The sequence below is a fragment of the Tachysurus vachellii genome, chromosome 20, assembly GCF_030014155.1.
Source record: "Tachysurus vachellii isolate PV-2020 chromosome 20, HZAU_Pvac_v1, whole genome shotgun sequence".
Classification (NCBI taxonomy): Eukaryota; Metazoa; Chordata; class Actinopteri; order Siluriformes; family Bagridae; genus Tachysurus; species Tachysurus vachellii.
The window spans coordinates 6,035,001-6,055,191 of NC_083479.1; the positions used below are offsets into that span (position 1 = coordinate 6,035,001).

The following is a 20,191-nucleotide window of genomic DNA, read 5'->3' on the forward strand; positions in this document are numbered from 1 at the left end:
GCTTATGGGAAATTCATCCATATTCTGACTGTGGCGAAAGTTTTCGTGTGATATATTGAATGTTATAACATATGGTGGAATTTCGACGGAACATTAAATATCGAGTAAAGTGAAATATTAGTAAATCTTGCAGTAGCGAGGTCGCGAACCCAGAGGGCATCAGCTTTCCTTTCCGGAGCGAACTAAGTGCGCATGCGCTGTTATTAATCCTGCTAACCTCCAACATGGCGGCTAGGGGCCATGTGCAAGACCCTAACGACAGAAGACTGAGACCAATTTACGGTAAGAATTAATTACTGTCCGAGTAACAGAACGCTTTACATGTGTATCTTTTAGCGCGTGCAGTGAGGACTTGGATGTGTTTGAGTCTGGTTTGTGAGGGATGGAAGCCGGTAAGGCCCATCAGGGCTCCGTCCGCGGACTCGCTTAGCTCGCGCTGCCCAATGACAGCGCGCTCGAGCGCACAAATTGTGCTAATGTGCTAACCGCTAACACATTTCTATTTGACCGAATTATTAATACTGGAGATTCCTGACGTTTTATTATTTCACCAGTAAAGTATTCGAGGTGCATTGCGGTTGTCGGGGATAACTTTAGCTGAGTAACGTTAGCAATGCTAGCTAGTTACTAGGCTACTGGATGTCAAGTAAACTAGCCGTGCTAGCTAGCTAGCTAGGTGGCTAAGGGGCTAAGTGGCTAGCTAAGTAGCTACACACTATGAGCGTTGTGGCTGTGAATTGTGTTGTGCACGAGCAGGTCAGCTAGTTGTAGAACAGCCGCTGTGTTTTACTCGCCGTTTAGAAAAAGTTACAGCATTTCTGAACAGTTTATTGTCTGAATAATGGTTTAATACCATTGTAATCCTACACGTTGTTAGCTTCAGCTGGTTACTTGGTGGTTTTATTCAAATGAGGAGTGAAAATGAAGAGCCGGTGTTTGTCGTGACATTGAACCGTTCTCCCGGTTAGCAGGCTGAGTTTACTGGGAATAAAACACTGTGCAGATTATTGACAGCTTTGTGTGATGACGAGTCTGCTGTATTCCTGTGTATAATATGATTAAATCCACTGTTGGGGGTGAAGTTTATTTGACTGTAAGACCTGGACTTCATTGGTGAATGTCTGCTCTCATCCTAGTCTTTTCACGTCGTCTAAATATAGACTGTACTTTTTTGGGGGATTGCATGAGAGACATTTGGTGTCAGAGTTCTCTCTCTCTCTCACTCACTCATTCTCTTTCTCTCTCTCTCACTCACTCACTCATTCCCTCACACACACACTCTCTCTCTCTCTCAGCTTGTTATGAAGCGATATGCCTCTGCTGATGAGAATACAGTTTGGCACACTTCATACTTTAATGTTGTGGAAAGTCTAGAGACAAGTTAATTCCTGCTAGCACTTGCATTATGACAGCTGTAAACAGTAGACCTCGTATCAGTCTAGTTTTTTTCCTTTTTTGAAATTAAGGAGACGAAAAATGGCATGTAACAAACGACCTGGAACCTGCCTAAGGAGGAGAGAAAGTGCTGACACACAGTACTTCTTCGACAAAGTTGTTAAATAAACATATCCTGATAGAAAGCTTCATGTTGGCTCAGTTAGATCTTAATATTGATGTGCTGAAATGCGCAAGCACAAGGTTCTAACCGACTTTGACACGTGATGGTTAGACGACGGGTACAGAGCATCTACTCTTAAGGTGGTGTTCTCAGTTTGCAGATTTTACGACCTACAAAACTAATAAGTGAAGGCTAAAAGGCTTCTGCTTGAATCTAAAAAAATTAATGCTGGCAATGATGGAAAGGTGTCAGAACACACAGCTTAGCTTGCTGTGTATGGGGTTACATAGCCACACATTGGTCAGAGCTGTTTTGGTGGCACCAGGAGGTGTGTGTGGGTGTGAGTGTGTATAAAGTCTGGATTTCCAAAGATTTGTGAAAAATGTGGGTTGCTCTGAAGAGTTCAGTGAATTCAAGCGTGCTCGTGTGATAGGATGCCACCTTTGCAATAAGACACTTTGTGAAATTTCATCCCTGATAGATATTCTGTAGTCAACTGCAAGCCGTATTATTGGAAAGTGTAAATGTTTTAGGAACAGCAACTCAGCCACAAATAGGAAAGACTTCGTAAAGCCAAATGAGTGTTTTATGCGCAAAAGTCGCCAGCAATCTGCTGATTCCAACCTTGATTATTATCAGCAGGAAAGAAACTTCAGGGAATGGCTTCCCATGGCCAAGCAGCTGCATGCAGTCGTAGGGAGTAGTTCTGTGAAGCATGTTGCTACTGGACTTTGAAACAAAGTTTGGAGCTCTGGGTTTGGCTAATGCCAGGATAATGTTACCTGCCTGACTGGATTATAGTGGCTGTAAAATTTGGTGTAGGCGGGATAATGGTTTGGGGCTTTTTTTTTCTTATTTCATCATAACTGTGCCCCAGTGCACAATGCAAGATCTCAACCCTATCAGACCCCTTCGGGATGAACTGGAACAGCGATTGTGAGCCAGGTCCTTCTTGTCCAACATGAGTGCCTGATCTCACTACTGGATGAATGGGCAAGAAACACAAAAAGCTCTTGTGGAAAACCTGCCCAGAAATGTGGATGCTCCAAAGGGGTTGCTAACTCCATATTAATGTCTCTGTATTCAGAATGCAATGTCATTAAGCTCCCTGTTGGAGTAGTGGTCAGGTCTCACACACACACACACACACACACACACACACACACACACACACTCTCTCACACATGCTTGATATTCTGTAGGTCATTCTTCTGCTCCCAAAACAGCTCTGACTGCATGTGCGTGTGTATATATAAACACTCTATTACAGCATTAAGTCATGTTGATGTCTCTAGTCTTATTTTTCCTTTTGGGTATTTGAGTGATGGAGCAGTTTGACCAGATTTACAGGGACCTCTTATGTGAAGTGCTTCTATTAAAACCTTGGCAGTTAAAATATATTGCTATCAGGCTGTACTTAAGGTTTCAGGCTTGTTATCAGCAACAAGAATATATTATCGTGCCGGCATTAGTTCGCAGCACGCTACAGAATGCAGTATATGCTGATGTCGAGAACGGCTCTACAAGGTTCTTATTTTAAGCATCCAGAATTCCATCATCAGAATAATGAGGTGAATTACATGTGAGATCCTTGAAGGTCCATGTATGTTATTTTTGTTTGTTGTTGGTTTTTATCATTTCAGATTATTTTTTAGGGGTAGATTCAAATCATGCCTGATGTGCACAGGTTGTGCGTCGGCAATTACCATGTACATTCCTGATCGCTATTAGTACCTGACGTGCTCTTACTGTGGATCACTGCGTCCTGTTATTTTTATTACGCATTATTACGCATCTCTAAGGAAAGCAGAATAATATTCCAGAGAAAACATCAGAGAAAAGAACATCTTTTTACACTGAAGTGTAGTGCAGTAGCATTTATTTCCTCCATATTTTGGATTCCTGATTATTTCATTAAAATTTATATATATAATTCCATCCTGAGATCTATCTATCTATCTATCTATATATCTATCTATCTATAAATTTTAATTAAATACTGACATTTTAACTTTTTTTAATTATGTATTTTTTACTTATCATTAGGAATCAGCATAGGGAAAAAATGCTATTGCAGTACTCTTCAGTGTAAAAAGATGATATATGTATGTATGTATGTATGTGTGTATATATATATATATATATATATATATATATATATATATATATATATATATATATATATATATATATATATATTATATATATGTGTGTGTGTATATATATATATATATATATATATATATATATATATATATATATATATATATATATATATATTTCACACACATAGAGAGAGAGAGATATCAATAAATACAATAATTATATAAAAATTAATTGAGGGAAGTCTTTAGTCAAATTCAAAAAGTTATGAAAAACAAGCCAGGAGCTTTTTGTAATATTTATTCTAATTATATAGACACCATAAAGAGTAGATCTGACAGTAAGGAGGTGACGGTCACTGACTGACAGGATCTCATACACCAGCCATGTGTGTTTTGGTGTCTAAATTGTGTGTGCGGTCTAATTGTTTGTGCTGTGGCAGACCTGAGATTGGTGGAGCAGCTAGTTCTATTAGAGCCACTGCTGCAGGGGAGGAGGCTGTGAAAGGGGATCTGTGCTGCAGGGGGACATGCCGTCAGAGCCACACTCTCTCTCTCACACACACGCTTCTCCAGCGCTCTTCACTGACTGAGCACGATATAATGCACCTTGTGTATGATCTTTAGAAGGGTGGTGTAGTCACAAAATGTTTTGTTTTTTAAAAAAAAAAACAAAAAAAAACAAATATAAACGGCTTATATTGTTGTTGTATTGAATGTCGTTAGCCACATATAATGTAACAGTGGTAGGTTTAGCAGAATGTGGCAAATTTTTCAAATTGTTAAAAAAAAATCTTACAATGTGGACTGACGTAAAACACATTTGTAAAATGTCTTGTCCACCGGAGTGTTGAAACTTTATTATTATAGCAATATTGTTTTATTTTATTTATTTATTTATTTTTTGTACACTGGTAACACTGGCTGAACGTGTATGTGTGAGGTCATGAGATGTGATCTTTCTCAGCTCCCCTTTGTGTATCATGCTTCAGGAGCAGAAACAGTTTTTGCATGAATGTGGCTGATTATCACACATCTTCACTCAGCTACAGAGACCTTAGGGCTTCCGGTGGGGAGATGAAAGCTATCTTATCATGGTACTCAGTGTTCAGCTCTGCTTTTTGGTACATCGCAATGGAAATATCTCTTCTCTCCCCAACCCCCCAAACACATCTCAAATTCTTTTCATCATCTTGTCCAGAAATGGACCAACCTTGCTTTGTTAGTCCTTGATGAAAGCGAGAGCGTGAGCGAGCTCGGTGCAAGCTGCAGTTACATAAGACTTTGATCCTGCCAGACGGCTTTGACCCTTCATCGATCCATTCGACACACTTTTTGTTTTTAATCAGGTCTGTGTGCGGTAGCAGTGAGGAGCTTTATGGAAATGCAGGCACTCGCCTGTGCTGAAAGGTCTCGGATGTCTCGGAGGTTGTAGTACATCTATAACTGTAGACGAGTGCTTAAATCCAGGCGTGATGTATAAACCAGGAACCATTTTAAGTTTCATTAGAGCTGGGAATAATTATTGAATTAAAAATACTTGTAGATGAGTGCGAGATTGTGTTAAAGCCATGCAACCGTAACGCTGATTTTCCCCATGCACTCGTCGAACAGCGTCCTCAAGAGAAGTGCTGTAGCTCCTGATTCGATTATATAATGGAAGCGACTTCTTAGGAATGTGGGCTTTTGGGGGAAAGTCATGACCTAATGGTTAGAGAGTCTGACTCCTAACCCTAAGGTTGTGGGTTTGAGTCTCGGGCCAGCCATGACTGACGTGCCCTTGAGCAAGGCACCGAACCCCCCCCCAACTGCTCCCCGGGCACTGCAGCATAAATGGCTGCCCACTGCTCCGGGTGTGTGTTCACTGCTGTGTGTGTGCACTTTGGATGGGTTAAATGCAGAGAACAAATTCTGAGTATGGGTCACCATACTTAGCCGTATGTCACGTCACTTTCACTTTTTTTCACTTCACTTTTTATATTGCATTCAATGTTTTTAAGGACTTTTAGGATAATTAGTCTTGTTCATTCTGCCCTCGTACCACGCGTGTCTGACGCTGATGGTGTGCTTAACTATATATACAAGAATATCATGGCAGCTGCTCAGTAAGATCTTCAGCAGGTTAAACTGACCTTGTACAGTTGCTGCATATTGATACACGAGTTCTAACGGTGCGTCTTTTTTCAATTTAGTTAACTCTATGTCCTTCAGGTTTCCTACCACCACCAGGAAACATGGCAGTAAGTGGATTGGCTAAATTAAAATTCCAGTGGTTTGTACATACAAGATGCTTTCGCACCTCACCCTCAGTCTTCCCAGGATAGGCTCCTGATCCACAGACCGACCAGCAAAAAGCTGTTAATAGTTTTTATAGTATTTAACACCTCATTATCATATTGATGCATAAATCATGGAAGTGCACTAAAACTCTACACGTTCTGCTCTGAAGGAGCTTTTCACGGTTTAGCGTCTCCTTGCTCTTTGTGTCGGCCTTTCAGGAAACACGCGGCACGACACCATCTGGTGTCCTCCACCCCCACCTTCTGCTGCGTGGAGCAGACTGAAAGCATTGACTACTTACATTTTTAGCAGTACATCATCTAGGTATCAGTCACACATGGTCCACACTACTCAAAATGAAAGTATTCACCGTAAACCATTTCAGATGCTGCCAAAATTTATAACCCTGGGTATCTGTATCTGTCATCACTCTGGAACTTTTAGCACTACGAGCAGCATACCAGTTATTGTGTGTACCAGTATTTTCACAGTCTGTTTTTTTTTATGATTGGAATGTTTTGGGCCGGTGAAAAAGAAAACCCAGCTTGGTTAAGTATCATGCCTATATACATTAATTATTAAAGATCTGTGTCCTGCTTGTATTGCCAAGAAGAGCCATGACGTGTGCTTTTCACAAGACTAATAATGTCTGCCTCGTTAGGACTTGTTTAAGTTTTTTTTTTTTTTTTTTGGACAGGCAGTCTGACTATTTTGGATTTTGTTGTTTGCCACTTTTTTTAACTCGTTGACAAGCACCGAAATGAGTCTCTTGCTTATAGTTAAGCATTTTTCAATAGCTCAGTAGTGCAAATTTTTTATTTTCACTCATGAGTCATCTGTAGAGGCAAAGTAAAAGGACAACTCGATACGTCTTTGTCCTCTATGTCCTCTTCTAGTTACTTTTGTAAGCCAGCTGTCATGATAAATGGCCTTGCACATTCTTTTTAGTGTAACCGGGGCACTGACCTCACACACAAAACATCACAACAGCAGCATGTTGAACGCCGTGTTTCCTCACTGTCCTGTCAGCTTGCTTATCAGACTTGTACCCTGTGTGCAGCGTAAGCTTCAGAGTATTCGCCAGTTTGTGCTCTACCTGTGTTATCAGTGTACTTGGCTTTGTCCCTTTGTTTTTGCTTTTTTTCCTTTAATGCTGCACTTATACATGTGGATAGACATTATTGCTTTATTTTTATGGCATGAATACAGTTTAACTCTGTTATTGTTACCAAATAAAGCTGAATGTGAATGCATGCTTTATCATAATTGCTCGGCCCCCTTGAGAAGACTAATAAAGACGAGTCGAGACACCGATGCTAAATAACCGATAGTGTATTGCTGTCACATTTGATGTCTACTGCGCTTTCTCTCTCTCTCTCGCTCTCGCTCTCTCTCGCTCTTTTAATTAAACAGGCTTTTAACCCGTCTGATCGATTTGCCTTTAAAAAAAGCACTTGATTAGTGGTTGCTTAGCAACTGTAACTAGGCATCTTTGGCAAGCTTTCTGGACATAAGTGTAAAGTAATGGCACAAATTTGTGTATGTGGTTTTAGTAAATCACAAAGCAGACATCCTGACAGTGTGCTTTACTAAACAATGTGCTTTACAATGTGAGAATGTCACCGTGTTGAGTGTTGATATATAAAAAGAAAATCTATAATTGGTTTCTTTTGAGCTATTTTAAGTGAATGTACATCTGTTACATAAATTATGATCGAAGCTGAACATCTCTCTCTCTCGCTCTCTCTTTTTCTCTCTCTAGACTATCTTGATAATGGCAATAACAAGATGGCAATACAGCAGGCTGACAAACTGCTTAAGAAGCACAGGGATCTTCACTGTGCCAAAGTGAGTAACATCCAAAATATCCCAGACCTCCATTGTGCATAAATAAGCCTTTTGATGTTCAAATACAGATCTCTCTCTCTCTCTTTCTCTCTCTCGCTCTCTGTCTCTCTCTCTCTCTTTCTCTATTAATCTTACATAATTGTATTTCTTAACACTTATCATACACAGTCTTTAGAGTTTATACAGAATGCTATGAACCACAAAAAGCAAGTGAACATCTCTGTTGGCGAAAATGCCTTGTTGATGAGAGAGGTCAAAGGAAAATGGCCAGATTTGTTCAAGCCAACAAGAAGAATGCACTAACTCAAATAAAACTGTTCTGCACAAAAAAACATCTCACAACACAGACCTTGTGGTGGCTGGACTACAACAGCAGACGACCACATTGGGTTTCACTCCTGTCCAGAAATCTGAAGCGATCATGGACGCAGACTTGCTACGGGACTGTTTTTACTAATCTTTAGCTGTTCAGTTTAGATAAGCCTCTGCCCAGTGAATCACAGATTCTGGTTCTTCACTGACCGACAGGTCGTGTATCACTTATTTTGAATCATAAGGTACAGTACAGCAGCTTATCTCCATAATGATCAGGTTGTAAAAAATTCTGTCTGTTGGAAAACATGATGTTTGCAGCTTTAAGATCGACCAAAATAAAAAGTGTAATCTCTGACGTATCTGGCTTCACTTTGTTCCTTCTAGCCGAACAGATAAAGCTAACAAAACATGAAGAGGGCCTCAAATTAGCAGCTTGAGATAGTCAGTGATAAATAGGATGCACCAAACGATCACACAAACCTAACTTATACTCTGTAATTCATCTCAAGGCAATAAATCAGTGTGTTGCGTTCACTAAACCCAGATTTGTCCATCAGAAGGCCATTGGCAGGAGACCACATGGAATCCTGATGATGCCACAGCTCTTATGGCTGGAAAAATCGCAACACTAGCAAATCGTGGGTGTCTAAACTCATGTACGTGGAGGAGAGCAGATGTCCTCAGTGTGCGTCATGCTGCCCTGTGACACAAAAGATTAAACGTTGGCCGGCTTTACGTATTTCAGTGCTGGTCTCGTTATGAGAAAAGCTTGTAGGTTGATGATGATGTGTGTGTCTACTGTGTACATGATTCTTTTGATGGTAATGTGACTGATGTAGAGGTTCTAAAATATATTTGTTGAAAACAGAATCTGTATATCTTTATTCGTTTAGGTTCTGAAGGCTATTGGTCTGCAGCGCACTGGGAAGCAGGATGAAGCCTTTACTCTGGCTCAAGAGGTTGCCAGCCTGGAGCCCACTGATGATAACTCGCTCCAGGCTCTCACTATCCTCTACAGAGAGATGCACCGGCGTGAGTGACCTACAGCACGGTGTAGGATTAGTGCATGCAAGGGCTATTTGATACTGTACAATAATGCTGTTTTCTATGGTTACCATAGTATGCAGAGATGTTTGAAAAAGCACCGTTTTTGTTTCAGTTTTGTTCTAAAACGACTACCTTTTTGTGTTTCTCCGTCTACAGCGGAGTTAGTGACCAAGTTGTATGAAGCAGCAGTCCGGAAGGTCCCTACAAGCGAGGAGTATCATTCACATCTCTTCATGGCATATGCACGTGTCGGGGAGTACAAGAAAATGCAACAGGTGCTGCTATATGCTCATCTCCTCCCCACACACACACGCATCTGTTTTTGCGGAGCATCTTTGTTACTATAATAGGTTAATGAATCAGGTTTATTGGCCAAGGTTTATTGTGACACACACAAGGAATTTGGTTCCAGCTGTTTGTGACTCTCAAAAGTACAGACATAAAAAACACTATACTATACAAGATAATACAGACTATACAAGACAATGCAGATGTGATACAATAGACATTGAGTATTAAATATGAATACAGAATATATGACTGATCAGTTATGTACATAAAGTGTGGGAAGTGCAAATAACAATATTGTGCAATATTATGCTTTTTGTACAGTATACAGCAGCAGTAGTGTGTGTAACCTATACGGATGATGTGATGACTGACAGTTCTGATAATGCAGTACTTATAGATATGAAGCAGGGAATATAATTATGGTGAGTTTTTAATCAGGGTGATTGATTAGACTGGGGAAAGAAACTGTTCCTGTGTCTGGCAGTTTTAGTAAACAAAGCTCTGTAGCGCCTGCCAGAAGGAAGGAGCTGAAAGAGGTTGTCTCCAGGGTGTGAAAGGGTCAGTGGTGATTTTTCCTGCCCGGTTTCTGGTTCTTGTGTTGTATAAGTCCTGGGGAGTGGGCAGGGGGGAACCAATGATTTTTTCTGCTGTTTTAACTGTGCGTTGCAGTCTGTTCCTGTCCTGTTTTGTTGCTGCACCAAACCAGATGGTGATGGATGTGCACAGGACCGATTCAATGACTGCAGTGTAGAACAGCATCAACGGCTCCTGTGGCAGACCGTACTTCCTTAATTGACATAGAAAGTACATCCTCTGCTGGGCCTTTTTGATGATGGAGTTTATGTTGCACTCCAATTTCAGGTCTTGGGAAATGGTAGTGCCCAGAAACTTGAAGGCCTCCACAGATGACACCGGGCTGTTAGATATTGTGAGGGGGGAGTAGTGTTGAGAGGTCTTTCCTAAAGTCCACTATCATCTCCACAGTTTTGAGGGTGTTTAGCTCTAGGGCTGTTTTGACTGCACCATAGCACCTGCCGCCTTCACCTTGCTTATTGTTTGCAAGAAGTCACATCTGTCAAGTCTGCATTCTCAAACTAAGCTCAAAACCAGCTCTGAAATGTTTTTGGTTATATTTGGCTCATTTTGGTTGCTGGAATTTCAGTGTGTTTGTAATTACAATAATTTTTTTTCTCTCTCATCCGTCTTTGCTTCTCTGTCTCTCTTTAAAACAGGCTGGAATGGCTCTTTATAAGATTGTTCCCAAAAACCCTTATTACTTCTGGTCGGTTATGAGCCTAGTAATGCAGGTATGTACACTGAATGCACAGATTTCCCATGATCTATATGCAGCAGGAGGAACCTCATATGTTCTGACTTTGCGCTCCAGGCCATTTCAGCCCAGGACGAGAAACTGTCCCACACAATGTTCCTGCCTCTCGCTGAGCGCATGGTAGAAAAGATGGTCAAAGAGGAGAAGATCGAAGCCGAGGCAGAGGTAAGAGCGTTCTTCCTGCTCCGGCTCACTTTTCCTGCTCGTCTTTCTTTTTTGACTGCGCGGTATAATGTGTGTCGGGTGTCTCATCCAGGTGCAGTTGTACTTCATGATCTTGGAGCGTCTGGGGAAATACGACGAGGCGCTGGAGGTGGTGCGAGGGCAGCTCGGAGGTGAGGATGGAGCCATAAAATGTGGGTAGTTGATTTTCTAAACTGACAATCAGTTTAAGACTGAATTGACTGGGTTATGTGTTTGTGTCTTTCACTCAGAGAAGCTCACCAGTGAGCTGCAGAGCCGGGAAAACAAGTGCATGCTCCTGTACCGCCAGCTAAAGCGCTGGCCTGAGTGCAATGCCCTTTCACGCAAACTGCTCCTCAAAAAGTAAGCCGTTTTTCTATGAAAAAGTCTTTCAGAAGGTTGCCAAGTGCCTGAAGTGGTGTGTATCAGATCGGCTACCATTCTCATAACCAGCAGCTTCGACAAGGAGCTTCTGTCTTTGTGTATTTCGCAGTTCATTAATGTTTCTTGGTCAAAAAAAAAGACATAAAAACAATCAATTCCGAAGATGTACAGTTAATAGAAATACTATTAGGCTCATGATGGTCTTGAAAATCATCAGTAACAATATAACATGGATGCTGAAAAGTACTTTGTTGTGCCAAATCAGTTGGCTAACTTACACACAGTAGTGACAGGTTTTATTATTCACACAGCAGCAAACAGACACACAGACAGCTTTTGTATAGAAATATCTACTTTAACCTGGTCCTATTTTGCCTTTTGTTTTCCTCCAGACCTTTACCTGTATCCTCAGTAGAGCTAAAAGTCATTTGGGATTATGCTTAACTGTGTTTTGCCAGGAAATAAATAAATAAAATGTAGCTCTGTTGACATTTTAATCCTGATGTCATGACGATTTTGTGCTTTGTTGTGCAGTAGTCAATGTTATTAGATTTAAGAATGAACAATATGAATGCCATCTATTGTTGAATAAGCCTGAAAAATAGCCAGACAAATACGAGCTATTTTAGTCTTTTCTTCGACCGCACCCCATCATAATTGCCATCGACATTCAAACTTTCATGCCTTTTTTGTCCATATCTCTCACACGCACGTGCACACACACAATTTCTCATGAGCCGCCCCATTAAAATGCATTTATTTGTAATCGTCAAAAAGGGTGTGGACTAACTGAAATCTTGAGTGTACAACACTTCAGATTCACTGCACCAGGATAAACTGGTTATTGAAGATGTAGGAATGAACTTTCACCCTCGTTACAATGTTGTTGCCTCTTTAAAGTTGAGGGATGATAATGCAAGTCCTACGTGACTGATGAGAAATGAGTTTTCAATACCAGACTATGTTAAATAATAATAATAATAATAATAATAAAAAGTTATTGACCTTTTTGATCTTTTCTTTTCCCTCCTCCATATCCAGCCCTGATGACTGGCAGTTCTACTTGTCGTACTTTGACTCTCTATTTCACCTCATTGACCAGTGCTGGACACCTCCAGAAGAAGGAGACCAGTGAGTACCAAATATATCGTTAAACGTAGTCCACTAGATTGCATCTGTTTATTTAGTCTATGAGTTTCCTTTACAGCAATATAAACAGGCATGCGAATGTTTGTAATGTACCAAATTATTCAAATATTATTCAGTTGATTAAGGCCTGCATAATGACATCTCAGTGCTCCAGTGTCCTCTCCGAGATTCTTTATGGTTCTTTCCCTGTACTTTAGTTGCATGGAGGGTGAAGTGCACTCTTCTGTGCTCCAGGCCATCAGTTTCGTGGAGGATCGGATAGCAGCAGAGGATGTGAAGGAGTCCCGGCCACTCAGGGGCCCGTACCTTGCTCGTCTAGAGCTCATACAACGTCTCCGTCAGAGGAACTGCTCACAGGAACAGCAGCTTGGTAATTCAGCATTGTGGCACGTTATAGTCAGATACTCATGAAGCACTCCAGCACCTTCATTTCCTGTTTCTACGCCCTCTGGGTCAAAGCCTGTTTGCTTCACTGGCTGCAGGACACAAGGATGTAATCTTTTGATTAATCGCAGATAGAAAGCTGGACAGTAGTGAGATGTGTAAATGTGTAATATTTCTGTAATGAGATCATTATTGTTATTCACTTCACCTGTCTGTTGCTATGGCTGATCACTACTTAAAATCCTCTCTGCCTGCTTTACACATAAAGTCACAGGAAAAGCATGATGTCAAATTGTTCATTTAATGTTATGTTGCCATAGTAACTGTAGTACATGTAGAAATATGCTTCTCACTTTATTCCTATTGTTCTTTTTTTTTTTTTTGCAGGTGAGCCTCTCGAACTGATGTTTCAGTACTTTGTGAAGTTCGGAGACAAGCCGTGTTGCATCACGGACCTGAAGATTTTTCTGGACCTTCTTGTACGGGACCAACGTGTCCAGGTAGTCACGGCGTATGGGTCAGGAGAATGGGTCAGGACTGTCTGTTTATTCTAAGCTGTTCACTCCAGAGTTGCCTTTGTTTACCCTACGTGATGCATTTCTGTAGTAACAAACTGGTTTTTGTTTGCAGCTATCTAAGGTCTCTCAGAGATGACTCGGAGCAGTTAACGAGCCCCGTTGGGTTGTGTTCTGATCTTTCTATGTATGGCTCAGTTCATTAACAGGCTGACGGAGACGGTGCCCCTCAGGGCTCCAGATGATGCTGGCACGGTCCTACCGGGAGACACACGCTCACTGCAGAGGCACCTGTGTGTAACGCAACTCAGCCGATGCCTAGGCCTGCAACACGCGCTCGGTCCCGAAGGCAAATTGGCCCTCATTTGTGAGCTCAAGCATCACTACCGTCACGGCTTACAGTTTGGTAAGATCCTGCTTAAAAACCCCTCCCAAGTATGGGTTGGTTTCAGACAAAGTTCAGTGTCATGATGAGATTCATTTCCTGCCATAGTCTTAAGGTTTTTCCCCTTAAAATCCTCGTCATACCACCTGTTTTCGTTTTGTTTTACCAATGTTCACAACTATAGAAGTAAAATCCACCAAATAATTCACCAGTGCCTAAAAACGGTCCTGTTTAATGGCTGTGTAATGTTTGTAGTGATGTTTCATACTTTACCTGTGCCTGTTAAGGTCTGTGGGTCTGAAGACAAGTCCTCAGGCCTGCCAGCAACCAGACGGTTCACATTTTTGCTCTTTTCACCATGTGGTGTGAGAGAAAGTGTGGACTGTCTGGGACACGCTGAGGACTGGTTTGAGAACAACCACATGGAAGTGTCCTGGACCATTTTTCTTACCACATGCAAATTGTTTAAAGTGAGCGCGCACACAATTTGTTAATCGCCATGTGTTGTGTTTTTTCTTCCTCTATTCAAAGGAAAGTCCTGTTTAAAAACGGAGCTGCAGTTCTCAGACATGTACTGTCTCATGGCTGCTCACGTCTACATAGACCTGTGGATAGAGACTGGTAAGCTTTATCATTCAACTCTCCTGTGACGAGGAAAAAAGTCTCTTACACAACACACTGTAACACACATTACACAATCCTTACAGTATAATGCGTTTCAGATGTTTTATTTTATAGAAATAATTAAAAAGGACACTTCAAAAAGAGAAATGAATCTGTCAACTGGATTATTACACCTTCGTTGGCTGACTTTGGTGAAATGCTGAAATTTGATTCACAAAAACACATAACCTCACATACTTTCTGAGGTCATGTGCACAGCTTTGTACAGGTGTTGTAATGTTACCGGAAACACTGTAGAATGCTACATCACTACATAGTGCAAATGAACCTTTCTGGCAAGCAAAAAAGCGTGAAATTCAGCTGAAATTGCATTTCTTTGTGGCCCGAAAAACCTTTGGGAAGTTTTAACTGGGTTTGTGTGGACAAGGCATTAAGAAGAAGGAAGGGAGAAAGAAGAAGGACCAAATCTGTATAAATGTACCTGTACTGGCAAATAAAACTAATCTTATCTAATGATTACCAAGATGAAGTTTTGTGAGTCTGTCTTTGCCATCTTATACAGCTTCCTGTCTTGTGGCTTGTATGTTCCAGGCGATGAGCACATGCTGTGGCAGTGTCTAGGGCTGCTGGAGGAAGGACTATCACACAGCTCTTCTAACGCACAGTTCAAGCTGCTGCTCCTGCTCCTCTACTGCCGTCTGGGAGCCTTCGAGCCCGTGGTGGACCTTTACTCCAGCCTGGACGCCAAACATATTCAGCATGACACCATAGGGTGAGCTGCTACTTTTTTTTTATTTTATTTTAACACAAATCAGGTGAAAAAAATCACTTCAGCATCTGATTTTTTTATTTTTTATTTTTTTTACTCTTTCTACTCACAGATACTTATTGACTCGCTATGCAGAGTCCTTGGGCCAATTTGCTGCTGCTTCTCAGTCCTGTAACTTCTCCCTCAGGTTTTTCCATTCAAACCAGAAAGATGTAAGCTGTCTGAGTTGTAGAGAAAGTGTGTCTACTGTCTTTGCAGTATCCAAACCTTCTTCTAACTCTCTCTCTCTTTCTCTCTCTCTCTCCTATTGCAGACCTCAGAATACATTATTCAGGCATATAAGTATGGTGCATTTGAGAAGATCCCGGAGTTCATTGCGTTTAGGAATCGACTGAACAACTCGTTGCACTTTGCCCAGGTGCGCACAGAGAGGATGCTGCTGGATCTCTTCCTTGAAGCAGACATGTGAGTCTAGTTTTTCCGTAGTAACAAACCCTGTGGTGATCCGCAGGTATCTTATTAGTACAAATATGCAAACATATTTTATTAGTACAAATACTCTGAGACCTCAAATCTGCAGAATCAGACACATCCTGATTGGCCCTCTGATGTAATGCTTTATTGGCATGAAGCAAGTAGGGTTTATTTGTTTTTTTTTATTTTTTACTGTCGCCTGGCTTTAAAAACCACAACAGCACTTTTTTCAATGAACCCGCATACAGTAGTTTGTGTCTTTAAAGAAATCCACCCACTCCTTTTAAAGTTGCGTATAGTATTAATATCGGATCATTAAAAGAGCTTTATCACTGCAAGAAACGTCTCCTTTTGCTCTGTCTGTGCAGACATGTGGGTGTTTCTATAATCACTGATCTGTGCTTATTGTATTTCTTATTCAGATCCTCTACTTTAGAGGAAAGCTTGAAGTCCATGTCTCTGTGTCCTGAAGAAGACGACATTCCATGGGACAACATAAGGGACAACAGGGATCTCACTGTCTTTGTCAGCTGGAACCCAAACGACCGGTACGGTACAGCGTTCTGTCATCACACCCTGAATGTTCATACACTCTGATCACCTTCTTGTGATGCCCCATTTTTGTTTGGATTCATATTTAATGGTTTCTAGACCTTCATATTATGGATCTGTTAATATACACTTGTAATTTGGTTTAACAAAGATGGCATGGTTCATCTCACTTGGCATAACAATTGAGCTTTATAAAACAGGATTAGTAAGTGTGAGTGTGTGTGTGTGTGTTACTCCTGCAGACAACTGAATGAGGAGGCCAGGAAGTGCTCTCTAGAAGAGGAACTGTTGTGGCTGAAGATTCGCTCTCTGACTCTGAGGCTTATAGGCTGCCTCTCCTCACTGTGCCATCCTCCATCACTGCACAACTCGGAGAAAACCACCGAGAACGGTGTGTGTGCCAAACCCTCAAGCCTGCAGCCTTTGCTTTCGCTGCTAGAGAACACACTCAGTCAGGCGGCTCAGTTCACCGAAAAACACTCACAGGTGAGACGACATTGTCTGACACTCATTTCTTGATGGGGTTTATTCTAAAATCTCCATGCATTATAAATGGAAGAATGACCAAATTTACTCTGATCTTGCTGAGCTTCACCTGCTGCAGTCTTAGCTGACACACACACACACTCATTTTGACACATACTCACACACACCAAATTGTTAGACATGTCTCTTTAAAGTCCCTTTTTTAATAGATATAAATAAATAAAAAGACTAGAATCACAAAGAATGAAACGTTAATGATCGAATATTTACAATTTTACTTGTTTTATGTTTTGAGTGTATGCTTTATTGTGTGTGCAGGAGCAGTACCCGTTGCTCGGACCTCCATCCACTCGGATGGCTCAGGCTCTGGCCAGCGGAAGTTGCCAGTGTCAGCTTTCTGTCCTGCAGCTGCCTCTTCATCTACAGGAGCTTGAGGCTGCCGGTTTAGGTAAGATTACAGGACACACTGAATGACCTGCCATTGCATGTGATTGGATTGGGACGGGGACACACGCACACCCACAGGAGTGCTTACTTAACTGTTAACTGTTTCCTCCTATCATATCCTTTTCCCTTTGTTTCAGATCAGTCAGCAGAGCTTCAGGCTCAAATATCAAACCTCTTTAAATCATTAACAGTACAGCTTCAAGGTACTTTTGCTTTTTTTCCCCCATATATGTATTACTTGTACATTTTTAAGGTGTTTCTATATTATAACCAGCCTTCGTCCTCTACTAGATATGCTGAATAAATGCAAAGGCGACTTGTTGGAAGTCAAAGACAACCGACGTAAGACACAGCCTTCCCTATTAGAAAGCCTAGTCTACTTTGTAGAGGTGAGGCCTTTGGTGTACTGTGTGTTTACTTTTCTTTCTTTTTTTTTTCTTTACAAATGTTACTCGTATTATCATATTTTTTAATAGCATGACATTTTACTTTTGTGTGTTTGTTTTGCACCAGACAATTTGTGTTGTCCTTTGGGTGTCCAGTTACTGCGCTAGCATGCTGCGGCCGCTCAAGTCTAGCTTACAGAAGAAGAAGAAGAAGAAAAAAGACACCAGTACAGTAACGGTAAGAGCAGGCTTTAGAATCCCATACGGTTTGGAAGAAGATGATCTCTACAGAAATAATTGTATTTATTCTTGTTTTTTGTTTTCTCTCTCTCTCTCTCTCTCCTTTTCAGCCTGTGGTGCTCTCTGGGTTCCAGGAGTTCACTAGCAGTCTGCAGAACATCCTCAGCCAGGCTCTAGATCATATTAAAGCTCAGGAGAGCATGCTAATATCTCTGAAGCTGGAGAGTCTCACTCTGGAGGGAGTCACACAGACTGAGGTCAGCATCCTGATCTGTTCACACTTTGTGGGGCCGTGACGTGTTTACTTCTGTTACTTAAAAGCAAAACCTGTTGGGAAAAACAGTTCAGTGATTCATATAATAATGCACTTAACAGTCAACTCTTAAAGTGAATTTGTGTTAAAGTGAAAGATTATTCTGAGTTAAAGTTTAAACAAACAACAAAACAGACAGTTACCGGCTGCATAACTATCCCTGTTTTGTTCTATATTTTGCTTCCCTTATCTTACTCTCATTACTGACCATTTTCCCAGTCGCTGCTGTTAAAAAACACCCCCACAACACAGTGCTACCACCACCATGCTTCTCTGTATGCTTAGTGATGAGCAGTGTCGGGTCGTACGTATGCGGTGGTTGTGACCGGCGTGTTTTTGTGTTTGTGCAGGAGGAGAGCGCCTTCATGAAGACCGTGATGGATAAAGTGCAGAGCAGCTACCAGCGCTCACTGCAGGAGGTTGGGGAGCTGCTGAAGAAACGAAGCGACACCATAAAATCCCTGAAGATCTGATGTTGTCGGCTCGTGGCTCACTCGCGTTTCTCTCGTCCTTCAAGACGGTCCATTCACTTTTCCCTTGCTCTTTTCTGACGCCACCTCCCTTCCACAGGCACGCACAAAAACCTCCCCACCGCTTCAGCACAAACCATCTGCGGTGCTCTGAGCTACCGATCAAGTGGATCCCCATGTCCTCAGAATGCTAGCGTAGGCAAACCAATAAGCAATTTTAGAAGAGCTGCTCTATAAATTATTGTACATAGTGTGAAGACTCACTCGAACTCGGAATTACAGCGAACTGCTTTGTCCTTTTTCCGTCGTTGTTTGACGATGTCTCTCTGTTGGCGTCTAGCAGTCGATGCCCCTCTACCCACCGTCCCTGTGAGCTGCTTCTCCTCCAGAGACCATGTCAGAGCTTGACTCCATAGGCTACAGCAGATGAGTGGCTAAGGCTGCTTTTGGTGCTTCAGCTTAAATCTTGCTTTTTGAAGTAATTGTGTGTGTGTGTGTGTGTGTGTGTGTGTGTGTGTGTGTGTGTGTGTGTGTGTGAAAACACATTTGCTCCAAACTGGTCTTTGAGCAACACAGAGAGAATGTCGCTTTAATGATTTAGTTCATTTGCAGTTTTATATCGCTACAAGTGGAGCTCATGTAGGATGTGTGTGTGTGTCAAGCACAAAACACTGCGAGATGTAGCTTTCCTGCGTAACGGTTTGTTCTCCAACTGCAAGAACCGTTCACGTGATGTAGCGTTTACTATGGGGTTTGTCTCTGTTCATTCATTAATCAATGATCTGGCATAGATGTAAATGCTCATACGATCATTGAAGTCTGGATTTTTTTTTTTTTTTTTTTTAAAGAAACAACAAACCGATGCTCTTCACACAGGCCATATGTTGTGTTTCATTACTAAGGTCACTCATTAAAAAGGGGACAAACACTTTTTTTAAGATGCATTATGTTTACTGTTTGTACTGTTTTAGAAAACAATGTAAATGCACTGAGGTTCCCTGAAATTGTGAGGATTTTTTTTTTTTTTTTTAAATATCGACGCATACCAAAAAAAAAAAAGAGGAAACGAAAAATCATGTCACTATAAACGCGCAAGCAGCTGAAGTGTTTGTTCATGTGTTGATCTGTAATAAGGGGAATGAAACAACTGTTTACAAATTGCGTTAGAATGAAATGATAAACTTCTTTATTTATAGTTGGGGTAGTGTGTGCTGCAGCTTTGCTCTGCTTTCGAGTTGTGTTTGGGTAGAGGGGTCAAACCTCTTTGGCTTTTTGTTGTTGTTTCTTCTTTCTTTCTTCCTTTCTTTTTTTGTTTTAATCGAATGAAAGATGAGGGAGAATCGTGCTGTGTGAATGAAGTTGTTGTGACGCTCGACCCTCAAAGTTATCCGAACTGACACACTAGGGGATGACATTTCTGGACTGAAGAGCTCGATTTGAGATGCCGAGAAGTGGCTGACAATCCGTTGTGTCTGTCTCTCTTTTTTTCTTTTTTTTTTTTTTTTAGAAAATATATATTAAAAAAAAAAAAGAGGAAAATTAAAACACTGGAATGTGAAAGGGTTTGTTTTTTTTTTGTTTTTTTTTTATTAAATAAATAAAACAGAAACGTTCCAAATTGAAAATGTGAACATTTGACTTGCTATTTAAAACGAGAAA

The 20,191-nt window shown here is 41.2% G+C and overlaps 1 protein-coding gene across 1 annotated transcript; it reads left to right on the plus strand.

Moving 5' to 3' along the window:
- Window positions 1-185: 185 nt before the first annotated feature.
- On the plus strand, window positions 186-19,371 carry naa25 (N-alpha-acetyltransferase 25, NatB auxiliary subunit). The gene is made up of 24 exons (XM_060895206.1): window positions 186-282; window positions 7,703-7,788; window positions 8,997-9,135; window positions 9,307-9,425; window positions 10,674-10,748; window positions 10,829-10,936; window positions 11,028-11,106; window positions 11,206-11,317; window positions 12,380-12,469; window positions 12,685-12,857; window positions 13,259-13,371; window positions 13,585-13,792; window positions 14,303-14,392; window positions 14,987-15,167; window positions 15,277-15,376; window positions 15,478-15,629; window positions 16,061-16,186; window positions 16,433-16,676; window positions 16,995-17,124; window positions 17,261-17,326; window positions 17,415-17,512; window positions 17,637-17,747; window positions 17,860-18,006; window positions 18,413-19,371. Exons 1-24 carry the CDS (start codon window positions 225-227, stop codon window positions 18,533-18,535), a joined length of 2,928 nt encoding a protein of 975 aa, XP_060751189.1. The 5' UTR covers window positions 186-224; the 3' UTR covers window positions 18,536-19,371.
- The last annotated feature ends 820 nt before the right edge of the window (window positions 19,372-20,191 follow it).

Bases quoted from the DNA above. Each gene is read 5' to 3' on its own strand.
- naa25 (XM_060895206.1), top strand. From the start codon at position 225: ATGGCGGCTAGGGGCCATGTGCAAGACCCTAACGACAGAAGACTGAGA. The intron at 13,372-13,584 runs GTAGTCACGGCG...TGTATGGCTCAG, and splicing joins TACGGGACCAACGTGTCCAG to TTCATTAACAGGCTGACGGA. The intron at 17,748-17,859 runs GTAAGAGCAGGC...TCTCCTTTTCAG, and splicing joins AAGACACCAGTACAGTAACG to CCTGTGGTGCTCTCTGGGTT.